The 18,037-nt window shown below is 57.2% G+C and overlaps 2 protein-coding genes across 2 annotated transcripts in view; one reads left to right on the top strand and one right to left on the bottom strand.

The window, feature by feature from the left end:
* ACO2 (aconitase 2) overlaps positions 1 to 8,672 on the top strand; it is a 45,077-nt gene extending 36,405 nt beyond the window's left edge. Inside the window, exons 8-18 of the mRNA XM_006775965.2 lie at positions 88 to 179; positions 698 to 803; positions 1,947 to 2,104; positions 2,285 to 2,358; positions 2,814 to 2,925; positions 5,172 to 5,294; positions 5,522 to 5,677; positions 6,510 to 6,701; positions 7,134 to 7,266; positions 7,725 to 7,846; positions 8,194 to 8,672. Coding sequence (XP_006776028.1) covers positions 88 to 179; positions 698 to 803; positions 1,947 to 2,104; positions 2,285 to 2,358; positions 2,814 to 2,925; positions 5,172 to 5,294; positions 5,522 to 5,677; positions 6,510 to 6,701; positions 7,134 to 7,266; positions 7,725 to 7,846; positions 8,194 to 8,328 — 1,403 coding nt within the window. The 3' untranslated portion in view covers positions 8,329 to 8,672. The remainder of the gene's footprint in view (positions 1 to 87; positions 180 to 697; positions 804 to 1,946; positions 2,105 to 2,284; positions 2,359 to 2,813; positions 2,926 to 5,171; positions 5,295 to 5,521; positions 5,678 to 6,509; positions 6,702 to 7,133; positions 7,267 to 7,724; positions 7,847 to 8,193) is intronic.
* Positions 8,673 to 9,157: 485 nt separating this feature from the next.
* POLR3H (polymerase (RNA) III (DNA directed) polypeptide H (22.9kD)) overlaps positions 9,158 to 18,037 on the bottom strand; it is a 9,503-nt gene continuing 623 nt past the window's right edge. Inside the window, exons 2-6 of the mRNA XM_006775964.2 lie at positions 14,587 to 14,683; positions 12,923 to 13,009; positions 12,348 to 12,411; positions 10,821 to 11,022; positions 9,158 to 9,969 (exon numbers count right to left, since the gene is read on the bottom strand). Of these exons, the coding sequence (XP_006776027.1) occupies positions 9,916 to 9,969; positions 10,821 to 11,022; positions 12,348 to 12,411; positions 12,923 to 13,009; positions 14,587 to 14,683 (504 nt within the window). The 3' untranslated portion in view covers positions 9,158 to 9,915. The remainder of the gene's footprint in view (positions 9,970 to 10,820; positions 11,023 to 12,347; positions 12,412 to 12,922; positions 13,010 to 14,586; positions 14,684 to 18,037) is intronic.

Genomic DNA, 18,037 nt, shown 5'->3' with positions numbered 1-18,037 from the left:
GTGGATGGATGGATGAGGCCTCAAGGACTCATGACCAGTTTCTGTTTCACATACAGTACTTCAGCCTCCCTCCCTTGTTGATTTCAGAAATTGCCAAGCTAGCTGAGGAGTTCAAGGATCACCTGGTACCTGACCCTGGCTGCCAATATGACCAAATGATTGAAATTAACCTTAATGAGGTGAGGAAGGGAACCGGATCCAAGGAGTTTCTGAGGGTGGGAGTTCAGGCTGCACTTGGGGTGCCCTGGGGAAGTCAGGGAGGGCCCTGGCCTGCACACTAGCAGGGCTCCTGGGCTCTGGCTCCCCAGTGCCCTGCCAGCTGCTGCCTGAATCAGGCTCCAGTGCGTCGGGAGGGGCTGTAGGAGGGCTGTGTGGCCGAGGGGCGCGCAGAGGGGGCTGTGGCTGATTGGGAAACTGGTTCAGTTTGCCACACCTTAGCTCTAGCAAAAGCCAAGAGTATGTCCTGGAGTTCGCTTTGTCAGAGGTCAGGCCCGAGATTCCAGGTTTAAGCAGTTTGGGGCCCTGAGACCTGCAGACCAGGCCAGAGGACAGGAAGCCATGGGAGTAGCTGGCCTCCCAGGCTCTCTGTGGGGACTTGGTGAGCAGGGGCCAGACAGCCTCTGAGGAAGACAGGCTGTCCACGCGCCAAGATGCGTTCTCTCCCTCTCTTTCTGCTTCTAATGCTGTTTTTCTTCAGCTGAAGCCACTCATCAATGGGCCCTTCACCCCTGACCTGGCTCACTCTGTGGCAGAAGTGGGCGCTGTGGCCGAGAAGGAAGGCTGGCCTGTGGACATCAGAGTAGGTGAGCTGCTGCCCCTCCGCCGGGAGCCGGCCTCAGGGCCAGTGGGTCTGCGGGGCTGTGGGCAGTCGCCTGTGCTCACCGCGGTGCTTCCTAAATGTACCAGGCACTTTCTGAAATTGTTTGGAGTTTTTTTATGGCTTTTTAAAGAAGTTACTTTTTCTTGGTGTAAAAGAAATATGCTCATTGTACAACACCCCTCATCTCAGCCCCCAACTGGAAACCGGCTCTAGGAGCTCTGAGATGTGTGCTGTTTCTGTGCACACGCACGCGTTCATGTGTGTGTCCTTCTGTACAAACACGTCACCACATTACCCAGGGTGCCTGGTTTTACTTTCTGTAAACGGACACACTGGCGTGTCGTCATCACTAGCACCTGCCGTTGTCACAGTAAGGGTGGCTGTGAAGAGCACGGGCCCGGAGCCAGGTGGCCTGTGTGTGAATCTGGGTGACCACAGGCAAGTCCTCTCACTCCCCACACCCTGGTTCTCTGCCTGTAAAACGGGGTGGTCATCGTACTTACTCGTCGAAGTTCTTGGGAGGAATGACAAGTTAACACATGAAAAGAGCTCTCTGCAGTGTGTGGCATAAAGCATGTATAATGTGGTCTACCTTACTAGTGGAAGCAAATAAAACATTTGGTGGTTTAATAATTAGAAAAAAAATAGTTGAATTGGTAAGAGAGATTAGACTGTCTTGATACCTATAGATTGTATGTCATCCTGACTTTTGTAATAACTGTGATAATAGACTTTTTAAAAAGAACACTTTCCCCCTGATTATAAACCATTTTTAAAAACCAGAGAATTCCAGAAAGTCTAAAGGAAGAGAATGAGCATCTCCTGTCGCCCTCACCAGCAGTGGCCTGTCTCAGTGGAGCCCCCTGGTGGGCACACACCTGCCGAGTACATTATCGTCAGAGCAGGGGCGTGCTCAGTGGTCACACTGACTTCCCTTAAATGGCTGGGTCCTGAGTAGCTGATGCATTCAGGACAGTCGGGTTGCTTCCAGCTGGTGTCTGTTAAGAACAGCCCCTGGCCCAGCACAGTTGGTGACACTTGACCAGGTCTGGGTAGTTGAAATCAGTGGAGACCTCCGGTCACTGTCTCCTCCTGACTCCTGGCCCCACCACCCACAATGGACCAGGTCTGATCGGCAGCTGCACCAACTCCAGCTACGAGGACATGGGACGGTCAGCAGCTGTGGCCAAGCAGGCGCTGGCTCACGGACTCAAGTGCAAGTCCCAGTTTACCATCACACCGGGCTCTGAGCAGATCCGCGCCACCATTGAGCGGGACGGCTATGTGAGTGCCCACGTGCCCCTACCCCTGGCTCCCACCGCTGAGGAATGTGGCTTCAGGAGGGACAAGCCACGTGTTGTCGGCGAGGGCAGCTGCCCCAGGGTTCCAGACAGCGCTTCATCCCCCGAGCAGCTGAGCCGCCTTTCCCTGCCCGATCACGCCTGTCCTCCTCTCTCCCCGCAGGCACAGGTCCTGAGGGATGTGGGCGGCATTGTGCTGGCCAACGCCTGTGGCCCCTGCATCGGCCAGTGGGACAGGTGAGGCACGTCTTTGGTTGGATAGGCCCTTGTGTCCTGGGGTTTGGAGCCCCAGAGGTTGAGGGGAGATGTTATTGGGAAGGAGACGAGGCTCTAGCTTCAGGCAGGACTGGAAGTTGGGCTGGAAGTAAAGAGGAAGAGCCCGGCCGTGGGACTGGGTGGCCACCTCACTGAAGCCGAGGAGGCCTCATCCTAATGGACACAGCGGGGCCCCCACAGAGCCATCTGAGGGGAAGTGTCCAGGTTGGCAGAGTCAGGCCTTGGTCTGGCTCTGCCTTTGTCTCTCCTCTGGTCTCAGCGAACCTGTGAGCCCCAGGGTGCCCTCTTGCTCTGTCTGCGGGAGTCCTACAGTGGAGGCTCGTTTCAGGGTCTTCTATTACCCCTTCTCAAGAGGTAGGCAGAATGGGCCAGGTGACAAGGCCAGACACCCCTAACCTTGTCCTCTGACCTGGCAGAAAGGACATCAAGAAGGGGGAGAAGAACACCATCGTCACCTCCTACAACAGGAACTTCACAGGCCGCAATGACGCGAACCCTGAGACCCATGCCTTCGTCACATCCCCAGAGGTGAGATGACCTAGCCAGGCCCTCGCCTGGGACTACTCTGGGGGCCCTGCCCCTAGCCAGTCAGGGAGGTAGAGGGACATGGGGCTTGGGGCAAGGGCATCTGACCCATGGGCCTGCTCTGGGAGAGTTGGCAGTGAAGGGCAAGGGGTTATGGGAGCAGAAACCAAGGTCACAGGCCTTGCCAGCACCAAGTATCGTGCTCCCTTGATGCCCCCACTTGGCCCCTTCATGTCCCAGGAGTCAGAGGTGCTTGTTCAGTACAGTTGTGATCGCGAACAGGAGCTTCGGAATTAACACTGGGACAAACGCCTCTACCCAGCGTTCGGCTTGGCGGGGCCACTTTTCTGTGCCCTGGGAGCCTGCCGGATTCATGAGCAGCACGGAAAGTGGGGGCTGTCAGTGGACAAGGCCTCCTTAGGGTGAACATGGCTTGAGCCTCATGCTCCAGGCACTTGGTGGGGGTTCCGCCTCCGCCGTTGTTGGCACACAGCCAGTCCTTTTTTCCTTTTTTTTTTTTTTAAATATATTTTTATTTCAGAGAGGAAGGGAGAGAGAGATAGAAACAACGATAAGAGAGAATCACTGATTGGCTGCCTCCTGCACACCCCACACTGGGGATCGAGCCTGCAACTCCCAGGCATGTGCCCTGACCAGGAATTGAACAGTGACCTCCTGGTTCATAGGTTGGCGCTCAACCACTGAGCCATGCTGGCTGGTTCGACTTTTTAAAATAAGTACTTGAGAAATACTTTGGGGTTTTTTTTGCTAAAAATGAGTGACAAGATGGCCTTCCATGTTTCCAGTGTGCTACCTACTTAGGGACATTTCTAAATACACACACACACACACACACTAGAGGCCAGTGCACGAAATTTGTGCACTCAGGGGGTCCCTCAGTCCGTCCTGCACCCTCTGGCAGTCGGGGAGCCCTTGGACATCCTTAGCGCTGCTGTGGAGGTGGGAGAGGCTCCTGCCCCCGCAGCCACTGCTGCTGCTGCTGCTGTGCTCGCCAGCCATGAGCCCAGCGTCTGGTGCTGCATTCCCTCTGTGGGAGCGCACTGACCACCAGGGGGCAGATGCTCAATGCAGGAGCTGCCCCCTGGTGGTCAGTACGCATCATAGTGACCAGTCATTCCACCGTTCGGTCGATTTGCATGTTAGCCTTTTATTATATAGGGTTTTAAAAAATATATTGTTGTTGATTCCAGAGAGAAAGGTAGAGGGAGATAAATACATCAGTGATGAGAGTCATTGATTGGCTGCTTCCTACACACCCCCTACTGGGGATGGAGCCCACAATCTGGGCATGTGCCCTTCACTGGAATCGACCCAGGAGCTACCTACTTAGGGACATTTCTAAATACACACACACACACACACACTAGAGGCCAGTGCACGAAATTTGTGCACTCAGGGGGACCCTCAGTCCGTCCTGCACCCTCTGGCAGTCGGGGAGCCCTTGGACATCCTTAGCGCTGCTGTGGAGGTGGGAGAGGCTCCTGCCACCGCATCCACTGCTGCTTCTGCTGCTGTGCTCGCCAGCCATGAGCCCAGCTTCTGGTGCTGCATTCCCCCTGTGGAAGCGCACTGACCACCAGGGGGCAGTTCCTGCATTGAGCATCTGCCCCCTGGTGGTCAGTGCGCATCATAGTGACCAGTCATTCCACCGTTCGGTCGATTTGCATGTTAGCCTTTTATTATATAGGGTTTTAAAAAATATATTTTTGTTGATTCCAGAGAGAAAGGGAGAGGGAGATAAAAACATCAGTGATGAGAGTCATTGATTGGCTGCTTCCTACACACCCCCTACTGGGGATGGAGCCCACAATCTGGGCATGTGCCCTTCACTGGAATCGACCCAGGAGCCTTTAGTCCACAGGCCGACACTCTATTCACTGGGCCAAACTGGCTAGGGCTCCACTTAGGGACATTTTTATCATAGCAGGGCCTCTCCCTGTCCAGGGTGGCACACCTGGGAGAGGAGAGTATACCCAGCAGTGCTGGTTCTGCCCTGAGGACACTGAGGTCCAGACCCCAGTGGGGAATGGTCGAGGCCAGCCTGCCCTGGGTTCAAGGCCTCTGCAGACCCGATGGCTGGTGGTCCCAGAGCTATTCCTGCAGCTCTGGCCTCTGCAGAGACATGGAAATTTCCTGGGCTGTGCTCCGTTTTGATTTGGCTTTGGCTGGAGATGGGGGACCGGAGTGGCATTCAGTGTTACCCAACAAACTGACCGCCTCCATTTCAGATTGTCACAGCCCTGGCCATTGCTGGCACCCTCAAGTTCAACCCAGAGACTGACTTCCTGACGGGCAAGGATGGCAAGAAGTTCAAGCTGGAGGCCCCGAATGCAGACGAGCTTCCCCACACGGTGAGCGGGCACTGTACCCCGTGCTCAGTCCTGCAGGCCCCGGGCCACTGCCGGTGCAGTGTGGCCAACACACTTCCTTCCCAACGTCTGGCCCTGGGCAGGCCTGGTGGTACCGTTCGTGACAGTAAAGCACTCTGTTCACTGGGAGGGAAGGGCTTCAGCACAGGGAGCTTGTCTCCTGTAAGAGGGGACTGAGGATTCCACACCCATGTCCCTGTCCCCCACAGAATTTCGACCCTGGGCAGGACACCTACCAGCACCCTCCCAAGGACGGCAGCGCGCAGCGGGTGGACGTGAGCCCCACCAGCCAGCGTCTGCAGCTCCTGGAACCTTTTGAAAAATGGGATGGCAAAGACCTGGAGGACCTTCAAATCCTGATCAAGGTCAGCAACGTGGGGAGGAGGAGAACAGCCCAGGCCTGCCAGGCACCCTTTCCTGACCGGCAGGACGGCCATGAAACCACGTGTGCTCCCCGGGGCCTGGGGAGGAGAAGGGCAAGGTTAGGTGAGGGCGGGAAGGGAGGTTTGGCTGCAGAGGAACAAGGGCATCTGCAGCCCTGTGTCCCCTTCGCTGCCCTGTGCCGGGCAGAGCTGGATCTGGGCAGCTGCTGTCTGGGGCTCCCGCCATCTGGCTGCTGCTGGGAGGGCCACCTCCAGTGGGTGTGGGCAGTGAATGCCCCACAGGAAGGGCAAGAAAGGCACGTGTGACCCAGCACGGCGGGTCTCCACCCCTCAGTGGAGCCGTCAATTGCTCTGTTCCCAAAACTGGGCACTGGTGGTGCGGCCTGTGTTCAGGAGCTGAGCAGATACCAGCCTTTGTGCTGTGGGCAGAGGCCTCGCACCAGCGTAGACACGCATGATGCTGTTCACTAGGGAGTCTCCGGACAGCGGCACAGGGAGCAGGGAGCCTGGGCTTCTCTCTTCCTGGGGCCTCGGCCTGAAGGCATGGCGAGCAGACCTGCCTGGCGGCCCTGACTCGCCTCTGCCCCCTTTGAGTGTCCATTACGGGAGATCTCACTCTCAAGGCCTCTGAGGGGTGGCTGACGGCCTTGCCTGAGCCCTTTTGCCCACAGGTGACAATGCCAGGGCTGCAACCACACATCTTGCACCTCTTCTCTGTCACTGGGTCTGCTGCCTGCCTCTAGAGGGCTTCTCCCCTAATCCACCAGTCAAGGGCCATGCACCAACCTCTGTCCTCTCTGCCCACCCACCCAAGGTCAAAGGGAAGTGTACCACTGACCACATCTCCGCTGCCGGCCCCTGGCTCAAGTTCCGTGGGCACCTGGACAACATCTCCAACAACTTGCTCATTGGTGCCATCAACATTGAAAATGGCAAGGCCAACTCTGTGCGCAATGCCGTCACCCAGGAGTTTGGTCCTGTCCCTGACACTGCCCGCTACTATAAGGTCGGTCAGTCGGTGGGAACAGGGGAGCGGGGTCCCTGGCACCTCCTGATGGCTGGGTGGGGCAGAGTGGGTGGTCCAGGGGAGGGGTGCTCTCCATCCAGGAGCCCACACCAGTAGCTTTGCAGTTGAACCATGTCCAGTGCATGGAGGCAGCTCCCTGTATGTCACCTCCACTGAACACCCACTGCTCTGGGCTCCGCTCCCACTGTGGCCTCCACCAGCCTGCCTGTGCTGAGCACCTTGGTGGGGTGCACCTCCCCTTGCCCACTCTAGTCAGGGCCTGCCTCACCTCTGACTTACTTGTCCTTGGGGAGCAGGTGAGGAGGGGCCTCTCCAGTCCCATGACCTGTGAACTTCAGGAAGCCCAGAGGCAGGGTGGGCAGGGGCCAGGTCCTCCTCTTCCTCACACCTCACTCCTCCCTCTCCTCACAGAAACATGGCATCCAGTGGGTGGTGATTGGAGATGAGAACTATGGCGAGGGCTCAAGCCGGGAGCATGCGGCGCTGGAGCCTCGCCACCTCGGGGGTCGGGCCATCATCACCAAGAGCTTCGCCAGGATCCACGGTGAGCTGGAGCCATGTGCCTGGTTTCTAGGCTGTGCCCATGGCTCCTGGTTTCCACACCCGCCAGCCTCTGCCCCTTCAGATTCATGTTGAGTCTGACACCCACAACTTCCAGTCTCTGGCAAGCACTGATCTTGCTTCCAGACTTATGGACCTAAACAGTTGAAATCAGGCCACATGGCCAACAGGGTTTCTGCTGGTGAATGTCACCAGGAAGGTTTAGAGACACAGCACCAGCGCTCACTGTAGGACCCTAGCGAGAGGCAGCGTGTCGCTGGGAGTGCAGCCGACCTGGGCCTTGTAGTCACTGTCCCAGGTTTGTCCCCAGGTGGCAGGGCTAGGGAGTCTCCCAGGGCCCTGACTGCACTTAGGAAAAGCAGCTCTCTGGCTGGGGAGGTTCCTGCAGAGAAGGGGGACAGGCCCTGCCCACGTGGACTGAACGTGCTTTCTGCCTTCCAGAAACCAACCTGAAGAAGCAGGGCCTGCTGCCCCTCACCTTCGCTGACCCAGCCGACTACAACAAGATTCACCCCGTGGACAAGTTGACCATCCAGGGCCTGAAGGACTTTGCCCCTGGCAAGGTCAGGGGGCTAGGGAAAGGGGACAGGCTGGCCATCCCATCTCTCCAAGGGCCCTCCTGAGGGGTCCTACAGGGGGCAGCCACCTTGCTTCCCTTCCTACACCTGGCCCCACCTGCACCTCTTCCCATGAGCCTTTGTTGCAGCTGGAAGGGCCCTTAAATTCTCCAGGCAACCCCCAGAGAGCAGTTGTATTATTCAGGTCTTACCACTGCCTCGGCCCAGACCTGGCCTAGGACTTGGTTCACTTGCTGGCACCCAAGGCCCCAGGCGGTGCCCTGCTCCTCCAGCAGAACCCAGGGCCATGTGCCCAAGAGCCACTCCACCCACACCCGCCTCCTCTCTTGCAGCCCCTGACATGCATCATCAAGCACCCCAACGGCTCCCAGGAGACCCTCCTCCTGAACCACGCCTTCAACAAGAGCCAGATCGAGTGGTTCTGCGCGGGCAGTGCCCTCAACAGGATGAAGGAGCTGCAGCAGTAGGTCCCACCCCACCCTCAGACTCCGCTCGCGTCACCGTGGAGCGCTGCATGTCACCAGAAGCAGATCTGACCCGACCCACTCGGGCTTCCTGCACGGAGAAGGCACGGCCAGGCCTCCTGCCCGCCTCCCTCAGCCCACGGACGGCCATGGTTGGAGGGTTGTTAACCTGCCTTCCCGTTTTTCGTTTGGTTCAGATCTTGAGCACCTCCATGCAGCTGTATTTATTTTTGATGACAAGACTCCTATGTAAAGTTTTTCTCCTGTCTGATCATTTCACTGGTGGCTGAAGGATTTTAAAGAACCTTTTGATCTTGCAAGGAAAATAAGAACCCACATTCAGTGACTGTTCCTGTGTGAGTGGTGGTGTCTGTGCTGTTATCAACTCCAGGGTTTGGGGGGCTCTTTTCACCAAAGTTGGTGGAGGCCCTCAGTAATCAGCACGGCAGTGAAGCAGACGCGAGCCAGCAGACTCCCGCTTCTCCCTCGTTCCCAGGTGGGCCTCCCAGGGAAAGCCCTTCCCCTCCGATGCAGCTAAAACCAGGGCCCTGGCGGCACCTGCCAGACTCCGGTACCACTGCCTCCCCTTCCGCTGGGCCTTCAGTCCTCCAGACACAAGTGGACACAGGCCACCCTGTCCAAGGTCACAGCTTGTCCATGAGCACTCCTGTCCCTCGGCAGAAGGCAGTGGCAGGCACCTATCCCACAGCTGCTCCTCCCCCTAGAGCCACACCCACTGGCACTCCCCACACCTCTGGTGCCATTTGTGGCCAAAAGGGCAAGGGCAGGGGGCCCTAGATTTACTACAAAACCAGTGTCCTGGTCCCAGAAGTAGGTGAATGTGGCAGAGCCGTTCTGAATAAACAGTGGCACCTGCCCTCATGCCAGGATCTGGGGCCGCAGCAGACCCACAGGGTGTTCCTGCGGTGGCCATGGTCTGAGAGCGACAGCTGTCCCCAAGCTTCCTGCTACACGGATGGGAGGAAGGGCGATGACACAGCTGGTCACCAGTCCTCACCTTGAGCCAGCAAAGCTCACATGGCCTCCACCTTCCACATTAGTGGGAAGGAAGGTGCTGGTCCCTTAATCCTCACTCTTCTCAGCAGCTGATGGCTCCACGGCCCCGGGCAGCTACCCCGGGCGGGCCTCTCGCTCCCTGTGTGGCCTCAGGGAGCCACCAAGCTCACCCGGCCCAACGCCTGGCCTGCGGCCGCCTGAATCTCAGCCCCCATCCTGCCATGTGTGGGGGGCCGTCTCCACAAGTGATGTGAAGAGGGAGGACATGCTGTCCCAGCTGTGGCAACTCGGTGACCTTAGGTCGTACGGCAGCCAGTGAGACAGGTGGCTCCTCAGCTGCCATGGCCATTGTTTATTGAATAAAGTCTCTGTCCCTGAGAGCGGGGCTTCTGGGAAGAGGGGCGAGGCCAGGATGGCAGGGAGCGACGAGCTGCAGGGCACTCCTGGCCCCACCAGCAGCTCCCTCCGCAGACTGCAGACTGCCCCTCGGCATCTGGGCTGCTGCTGTCCTCCGGCACCTTCCGAGGCTGGGGTAGGGCCTGTGGACTGGGCCGGTCCACGTCCAGCACAGGGCTAGCTGCTCGTCCACCAGGAGAGGAGGCCCAGGCCCGGCTCACTAATGGATCCCTGCGGGGAGAACAGGCACATTTCATCTACCTTCAGGGTTTGGGCCAACTCAGGAGGCAAAAGGAGCCCTTTGTTCAGGGTGCCCAGCAGGCCCAGTGCTCCCAGCTGGCACATGGCACACACAGACTCCCCTCCTGCCCCAACAGGTAAGGCCTGTAAGGAAAGCGTTGGTTCACTAAGGACACTGCCCTGGCCCAAGGCCTTGGGGTAAGACACCCTTCCTCGTCCCCAGGCCCGTCCAGAAGCACCGCAGGTGAGTGGTGAGCGTGCCCTCCTGGGCCACCTGTGGTCTCTTCCTGCCAGAAAGGCCTGGTGACCTTGAGCCCCAGGAGCCAAATCCATGTAGGAGGATGCCCGGGCCACCTGCGTTTCTGACAGACACAGCTGCCCCCAGAGTGGACAGCCTGGGGCTGACATGACACCAGAAGGCCCTGACACCCACTTTTTCACTGAGTTCATGAGGGTAAAAGGCAAAGCGAACCCGTCAGCTCTGGCTGGTCACAGCTTCCCTGTCACCTCAGGCCCGTGCTGGGCCTGGTGTGGGAGCAGCCCTGACGGTCACCCTCCCTGAAGCCCTACCCATACTCTTGAGACTGACTCCTCCCAAGTCCCTTCCTTGGTTCTTCCATTATCCGTGGCCTTGTCATCGGGCTCGGCTGTCGCTCGCACCGCATGGCCTGCAACTCCGCACAAGGGTTACGGCCCAGCCACAGAAACCCAGCTCCCAGGGGGACACGACTGCACGCTGACCTGCTGGGGGAGGGGCTCCCAGAGGGGGACCCAGGTCACCACCCAAAGAAGCGGCTCCCACACCACGGCCCCAGGTTTCGGCAGCACGCGCGCCATCTCACCACAAGCGTGTACGGGGCCTCCTTCTTCGGCGGCTCCTCGCTGGTAGAGGCCACCCCGGCGGAGCTGGGCCCGGTGGGGGACGTGTCCACGAAGCTCTCGTCCACCACCCGGAAGCGGATCTCCTCGCCGGTGTCCATGTACAGGTCGTGTGCTCCTTCCTCCGTCTCATACTCCCACACCCACACCTGCTCCGCATCGTCGCTGGCGGGGTGCAGGTCAAGGCAACAACCGGACCCTGGGGAGTTCCAGAGGGTTGGGGGTTCCTCCCACAGAACCTCCCCCCCTCCCCGAAAAGCCAATCCCAGACTGAGTTCACTCTGGCTGGCAGGCCCATGAGCAGGTGGTGAGGTCTGGGACCGAGGAGAGGAGCAGGAGCAGGTTGGGAACTCGGGGGCCCCCACCAAGCACCCAGAGGCTCTGCAGGTCATCAAAGCAAGGAGGAGGTTTGAGAGGGGGTTTGGAGTTCCTCTCAAGTATGGCCATGGCCAGCTGCTGCCTGGGGTCCCCCTGCCAGGTCCAACTCGGCCTGGGCATCCTCTGCCCCACCACCCGCCAGCTGTGACCTGGGGTCAGGCCCCCCTCTCAGAGTCTCCATCTATAAAATGGGGGCCGCAGCAAGGCCCCCCTCACAGGCTGTGGTAAAGCGGTAAACACACTGGTCAGCCTGTGTTAGCTCAGCTGTCCTGTGTTCCGTGCACCAGGCGAGTCCACACCCCTTTCCATTCACACCCCTCCATCCGCACCTGGGACACTGACCAGGCAGTGCAAGTGGTTGGTGGTGGAGGTCAGGTGCCTGAGGGCCCACAGCTGGCGAGAGCACCAGCAGGACTGGGTCAGGTCTTCTGACAAAGTCTGGAATCACACACAGACCTTGACCCTGGCCCTGCCAGAGCTCTGTCTGCTGACCCCGGGAGGGCAGCCAGCCGGTTCTCCCAAAGGAGCCACACTGCCCTCTAGTGGCCGCTAGTGGTCCTGCCTCCTGTGCCAGGTCCTGCACTGGGCATCATGGGTCCAGTCAGGACAGGATGGGGTCCCTCCCAGTGAGCAGTGGGGTCCCTTCAGTGAGGATGCACAGAAACAGACACCTGCAGTGCAGCAGGCGAGGGCTGGGACAGGGACAACAGGGGAGACCAGGAGAGGGCAACAACCCAGCCAGGACCCTCAGTCAAGCCCTCAGGTGCAGGCTGATGCTACCACTTACAGACCAGAGGAGGGGAGAGGCGCCAGTCAGGGCAAAGCTCTCAAAGGAAATCATCTTTGAGATGATTCCTGCAGGGACAACCTAAGCCAAGTGCACCGGAAGTGGCAGTATCCTGCCTACAACCTACACAGCCAGGCCGGGCAGCCCAGACAGGCACAGGCAGGGGCATCATGGTCAGGGGGAAGCACAGGCAGGTCGGTGCTTCCAGAACACAAGCACAGCTGGCGGGTGGGCAGAGGCCGGCAGCTGCAGATCCCAAGACCCAGCCACACCCTGGAGTGAGGACCGGCTTTCAGAGGTCCGAGCTTTAACACTGGAAGGATACAACTTGGCCGGCTGCTGCAGTGACTCGGGAGGGATGAGAATGTCCTCGAAGAACCCTAGAGAGACTGGAAGTGACAGCCAGGGACAGGGGCTTACCATGGACAGGTCAACACTGAGGGGTCTGGAAACTCAAGAGGCAAGCCCCTTACCGTGTGCTGCCTATGGGGCAGATGTCATCATGGAAATCTGCCCCCCAACCTCGGAGTCCCACATGGGCCTCTGTCTATACCACTCACACACCCTGAGCAGCCACCCAAACCTGAGGTGGACACCACACACGACATGGACCGGTGGGTGCTGACCACCGAGTCACCCCCGCCCACTCCAGGACTCCCTGAGGTCCGGCCTTATGGTGAAGCTCACAGCGCTGAGGTCCTCGCCGCGACATGAACGCAGGAGGGGGCTGAAAATTCTTGCTCACCCCAGGAAGATTCTGCTTCTATTTCTGACCCTCCCCTGGCCACAGGGCCAGCACTGAAGCTAAAGGGAGGCCATCTGGCCTGGCCACTGCCCCAGCCACTGCCCGCCCCTTCCCGTGCTCCCAGGTGTTGTCTGAGGAGTCAGGGCCGCCGTTACCGTGCACTCCCTCGGGGCTGCAGCCTTTGATCTTTCCAATCAGAATCTCGTCCAGGAACGGATGGAACACCACATAGCGGAAATGAACTGGAAAGGAGAGCATGTCAGTGACGAGCTGGCACGTGAGGAATGGCTGCTTCAACCCGGGCGGCCCTCATTCGCCAGCAGTGACTCGGAGGCCCCGTAGCTGCTCCGGGAGCCTGCCCAGCAGTCCACTCAGGAGTCCCCTGTGGGCCTAGGCCCTGCAGCTGAGTCAGAGGGACCTCTCTCCGTCCCGTGCGAGGTCCCCGCTTGGGCCTCATAAGAGGCCAGCACAGTGGCCCTGGGTCTGAGGGCTGGCTCCCAAATCCATCAGATGAGTCACACCTGAGTCCCTCCAGTGGCAGCCGATTCTGGGCCAATGACAACAAAGTCAATTCCAACCTTCCTCCAGGCTCTCCTTTAAGTTCTAAAAGGGCAGAACCACCTGGCACAGGCTCCCCCTGACTGGTGAAGTGTGCCCCAGGCACAGCTCTGACCTGAAATGCTACAAGTGCCCTGCGATTAAGGAAGGGGGACAGAGCTGATAACCTAGCACGCATGCTTCTGTGGGTCCTCGTGCCCTGTTCCAGGAGGCCCGCATTCGCCGGACTGCAAGCCAGGGCCTGGCAGAAGCCATCACCTTGCCGCTCCTGCCCCCGCTTATAGCACTGAATGGGGGGTGGGGGGAGCATCCACACTGGCCTGAATACCCAGGGCTAAAATGTAAGTATGAGGCTGCCCCCTGCTGGCCACTGAGTGATTATCTCAATCTCACCGAGTCCGCTGTCATACTATTGCCGCTGACTCACACGGCTATTCTGCCTTGTTCTGCCTTGTTCTGCCATGGGGAGACTCCGAGTCTTTCTGGACCACCAGACAGGGCCATGTGGCTGAACCTGCCTTCCTCAGACAGGTTTACTCCTGAACACAGGCTTCTGGACCAGCACCCTCAGCTGCTAAGGGACAGCAAGGCCCACATGCCCCCAGCTCTCTGCCAGGCTGCCTCCCTGAGGCTCCATGGGGCAGGAAGGCTTGGGGGAAGGAGAGGGGGCAGCAGGCAACCCCTCCCTGTGTGAGGAGGCAAACAGACATCTAAGCCATCAAGAAGATTTATGGTCCTCATCTGACCCCACAGAGAGCAAATGAGGGCAGCCAAGGGTCACTCACCCACGGGCTGGAAAAACTCCGTCCCCCACAGGACACATCAGTTCAGCTCACTAAATCCCCACAGGGCCTCTACCAAGCCTGTGCCCAGCCGGCTTGGGCACCGCACTTGGGGGGGCGGGGAGGCAGGACAATACGATCCTGTGCCCAGGGAGCCCCATCTGGAGCAACCACATCCAAAGGCACATGGTGAACCACCAGAGGCAACAGATGACCGGGAACACTGCGGCCTATCGTGCGATGGATGGTATTCCGCCTCGAAGGCTTAAGTGCTGACACATGCTCCAACATGGATGGCCCACGAGGCCTTGAGAATTTCTTACAGATGAGGAAACTGAGGCCCAGAGAGAACAGTCTGCCCACCAGTCAATTCCTGGCAGTCAGGACTCGGCCCCAGGCCTCCCAACCCCAGACCAGGCCTCCCACCCCCAAGAGCTGAGCCACACGAGAGCCAGTGCCCCGGAGAAGAGGGGACCCACCTTTGGTGTGCGACGCACCGTCCCCGGGAAACACGTAGGCATCCTCCAGCTTGGTGATGTCGAACAGACAGATGCAGAGTCCCACGTTGTACACGACCTATGTGCACCCATGTACACACACACACTCAATGACCGAGGCCCACTCCAGGCCGTGTCTTTTGAGGCCCACCACCTCCAGGCAGGTGTAATCACCCCGTTTTACAGCTGGAGACGAGTTGGGGTCCTGCCTACAGTGAGCACAGATAAGGAACCTCAGAAGGAGGGGGAGCTCTGGGAAAAACAGGGCCTTTGGTGACAAGGCAGATCCAGGTTACGCCAGCTCCACCCTGTGGGACCTCCAAGGTCATCTCTGAGCCTTGGTTCCCCGTCTGCGAAAATGGACATACCAGGTTGCAGGCTTGTTAAACAGAGAGAGAGAATGGATGGGAAACCCCTACCCAGTACCTGGCTCACATGCTAGAAATAATAACACTCAATCAAGGATCACTATTATTACCAGTACGGATAGTGGTAGGGGAACCCCTGGTTAAACCTACACTTCCCAAGACTCCCAAGTCCGTGCTAGAGCTCACAGTTCAGTGAACATCAGAACCACAACTCATCTCCGTTCTGCTTACAACGTCTCAGATACACAGACAAGGCCACAGGGACTGAGGCTGGCAGAGTGACACGTGGCCAAGGTCCCAAGACTGGGCAGAGAACATCCCATGCCCATCCCCACCCCATGGTGCTCCAAACAACTGGCCGCTTGCTGGGTGTCTGCTAATCTGCCACCAGCATCATCACCTCCCAATGAGAGACCCAGCAGGACGGTTCAAGGATTAGCAAGAAGCTCAGAGAACTCAGAGTCCTGGCCAGACCTCACCACGGTGAGGCAAAGTCCAGCACAAGCTCTACGCCCTCAGCTAGACCGTGAACTTCTCTGTTTGTCCTCCTCTCAAATGACTCAATGACTCAATGATAGAGCCTTAGCCGGTATGGCTCAGTGGATAGTGTTGGCCTGAGGACTGAAGGGTCCTGGGTTCGATTCCAGTAAGGGCACATGTCTGGGTGCAGGCTCAATCCCCCGTAGGGGGCATGCAGGAGGCAGCTGATCAATGATTCTCTCTCAACATTGATGTTTCTATCTCACGCTCCCTTCCTCTCTGAAATCAATAAAAATATATTTAAATATATATATATATATATTTTTTCAACAATAAAGAATTTAAAATATATATATATATGTATATATGAATATAAAGACTTGTCTCACCCTGGCTGGTGTGGCTCAGCTGGTTGAGCACTGTGCCATGCACCTAAAGGTTACCAGTTCAATTCCTAGTCAGGGCACATGCCTGAGTTGCAAGCTGGACCCCAGTAGGGAGCATGCAATCAATGCTTCTCTCTCATAATGATGTTTCTTTCTCTCCCTTCCTCTATCTCTAAAAATCAATAAAAACATATTTTAAAAACAGAAAGAGCCCTAACCGGTTTGGCTCAATGGATAGAGCGTTGGCCTGCGGACTGAAAGGTCCCGGGTTCGAGTCCAGTCAAGGGCATGTACCTGGGTTGCAGGCATAACCCCTCCTGCAGGGAGTGTGCAGGAGCAGCTGATCGATGTTTCTCTCTCATCGATGTTTCTAACTCTCTATCCCTCTCCCTTCCTCTCTGTAAAAAATCAATAAAATATATTTAAAAAAAACAAAAACAGAAAGAGAGACTTGTCTCAACAGGTCACTAAAGGACCCATGCCACAAAGGGACTATGTTCCATTCTTGGACTTTGCACACCTGCTCTCCACGATGATCCCCCACAGGCCCCTGGCTTTCTACATCACAAAGTAACCAGAAGCCATCCACCAAGGACTCCATGAGTTCTCGCCACCACCACCAACTCCCTAGATCTGCACACCCTTTCTGTGAGCTCAGCCTCTATGGAAGGGACTTGCTTTCTGTCTAAAGCCAGCCAGTCTTCCCCGTGCTGGCTCCTCCCCACCTGCTGTTCCACAGATGAACACCAATATCTCATCAAGTCCTACAGGCCCTGTGCGGGCTGGCCGTTGTCCAGGCCATACCAGCCTCCTCCACGCCATGAAGGTACTATATTCCCTGCAAAGGTCACATGCTGTTTCCTCTTTCTGCACAGCTCTCCGCTGGGGCAGCCCCTCTCCCCACAGAAAAGGAATCCTCTAGTTCGCTCCTCCTCTCCCTAACAAAGCAGCTTGTCTCCCTCACTGGAGAAGTTCCTTTCTTCCACAGGCTGTGAACACCTGTCCTTCACAGCCTTTTCCTCAACTGGTCATCACACTCCACTGTGGGATCCTCTCATTCTCACCTGCTTTTCCCACCACACCACAGGGCAGAACCTTGTCTGTCATTCATTCAATCAACAGACAATTATGGGACATCTACTCTGTGCCAGACTCTGCCTAATATGGGGGAGATACTGGGGGGAGAAAGCAGACAAAGGTCCCTGCTCTCATGCAGAGGAAAAGAGAGAAACCGTAACCCATTAAACAAATAAGAAAATAGAGCATAGAAACTGAAGTGCTAAGAAGGAAAGAGAGACATGTCACAGAGTAACTGAGGAGGGAGGGTTACTCCAGAAAAGGCAGTAACTCTCTGGTGAGATGGCACTAAGGCACGTAGGCCTGGCACATAGAAGGTGCACATACATATTTTTGCAAGAATTGATAGCCCTGGCTGGTTTGGCTCAGTGGATAGAGCATCCGCCTGCGGGCCTCCCGCGCCTGGGCTCACCCGCGACCCCGGCGGCACAGTACCTTGTCCCAGGTTCGATTCTGGTCAAGGGCACATGCCTGGGTTATGGCCTCGATCCCTAGTGTGGGGCATGCAGGAGGCAGCCAATCAATGATTCTCTCTCATTGATGTTTCTATCTCCCTCTCACTTCCTCTCTGAAATCAATAAAAATATTAATAAAAAAAGAATTAATGCATAAACCTCCTGACTATCCATCTTCATAAAAATGCATGGTTGGACAGAAATTATTTCATTTTTTAAAAATAAGTTTTTATTGATTTCAGAGATGAAGGGAGAGGGAGAGAAACATCAATGATGAATCACTGACTGGCTGCCTCCTGCACGGCCCCCACTGGGGATGGAGATCACAACCCGGGCATGTGCCCTGACCGGGAATCGAACCGTGACCTCCTGGTTCATAGGTGCATGCTCAACCACTGAGCTATACAGGCGGGGCAGCCATTATTATTTCGATTTTACAAAAGGAACCCGAGGCCCAGAGTGTGAGCCCAAGATTGCAAAGTAACTTGGGAAGTGTGGCATCTCGCACTTCGCAGTTACAGGGGCCTTTCTCAAACCAGACTTCCTTCTGGTTCCCTCCGACATCCTTGTGGGATAAGGACTGCCACGCACAGGTGAGAAAACCGAGTTCTAAGAGCAGCTTCTTGCCCGAGGCTTTGGCATGACCACGGCCAGGCTCGCAGCCCGC

This window comes from Myotis davidii, unplaced genomic scaffold, assembly GCF_000327345.1.
Source record: "Myotis davidii unplaced genomic scaffold, ASM32734v1 scaffold428, whole genome shotgun sequence".
Classification (NCBI taxonomy): Eukaryota; Metazoa; Chordata; class Mammalia; order Chiroptera; family Vespertilionidae; genus Myotis; species Myotis davidii.
This window is presented reverse-complemented; position numbering and strand designations above follow the sequence as displayed.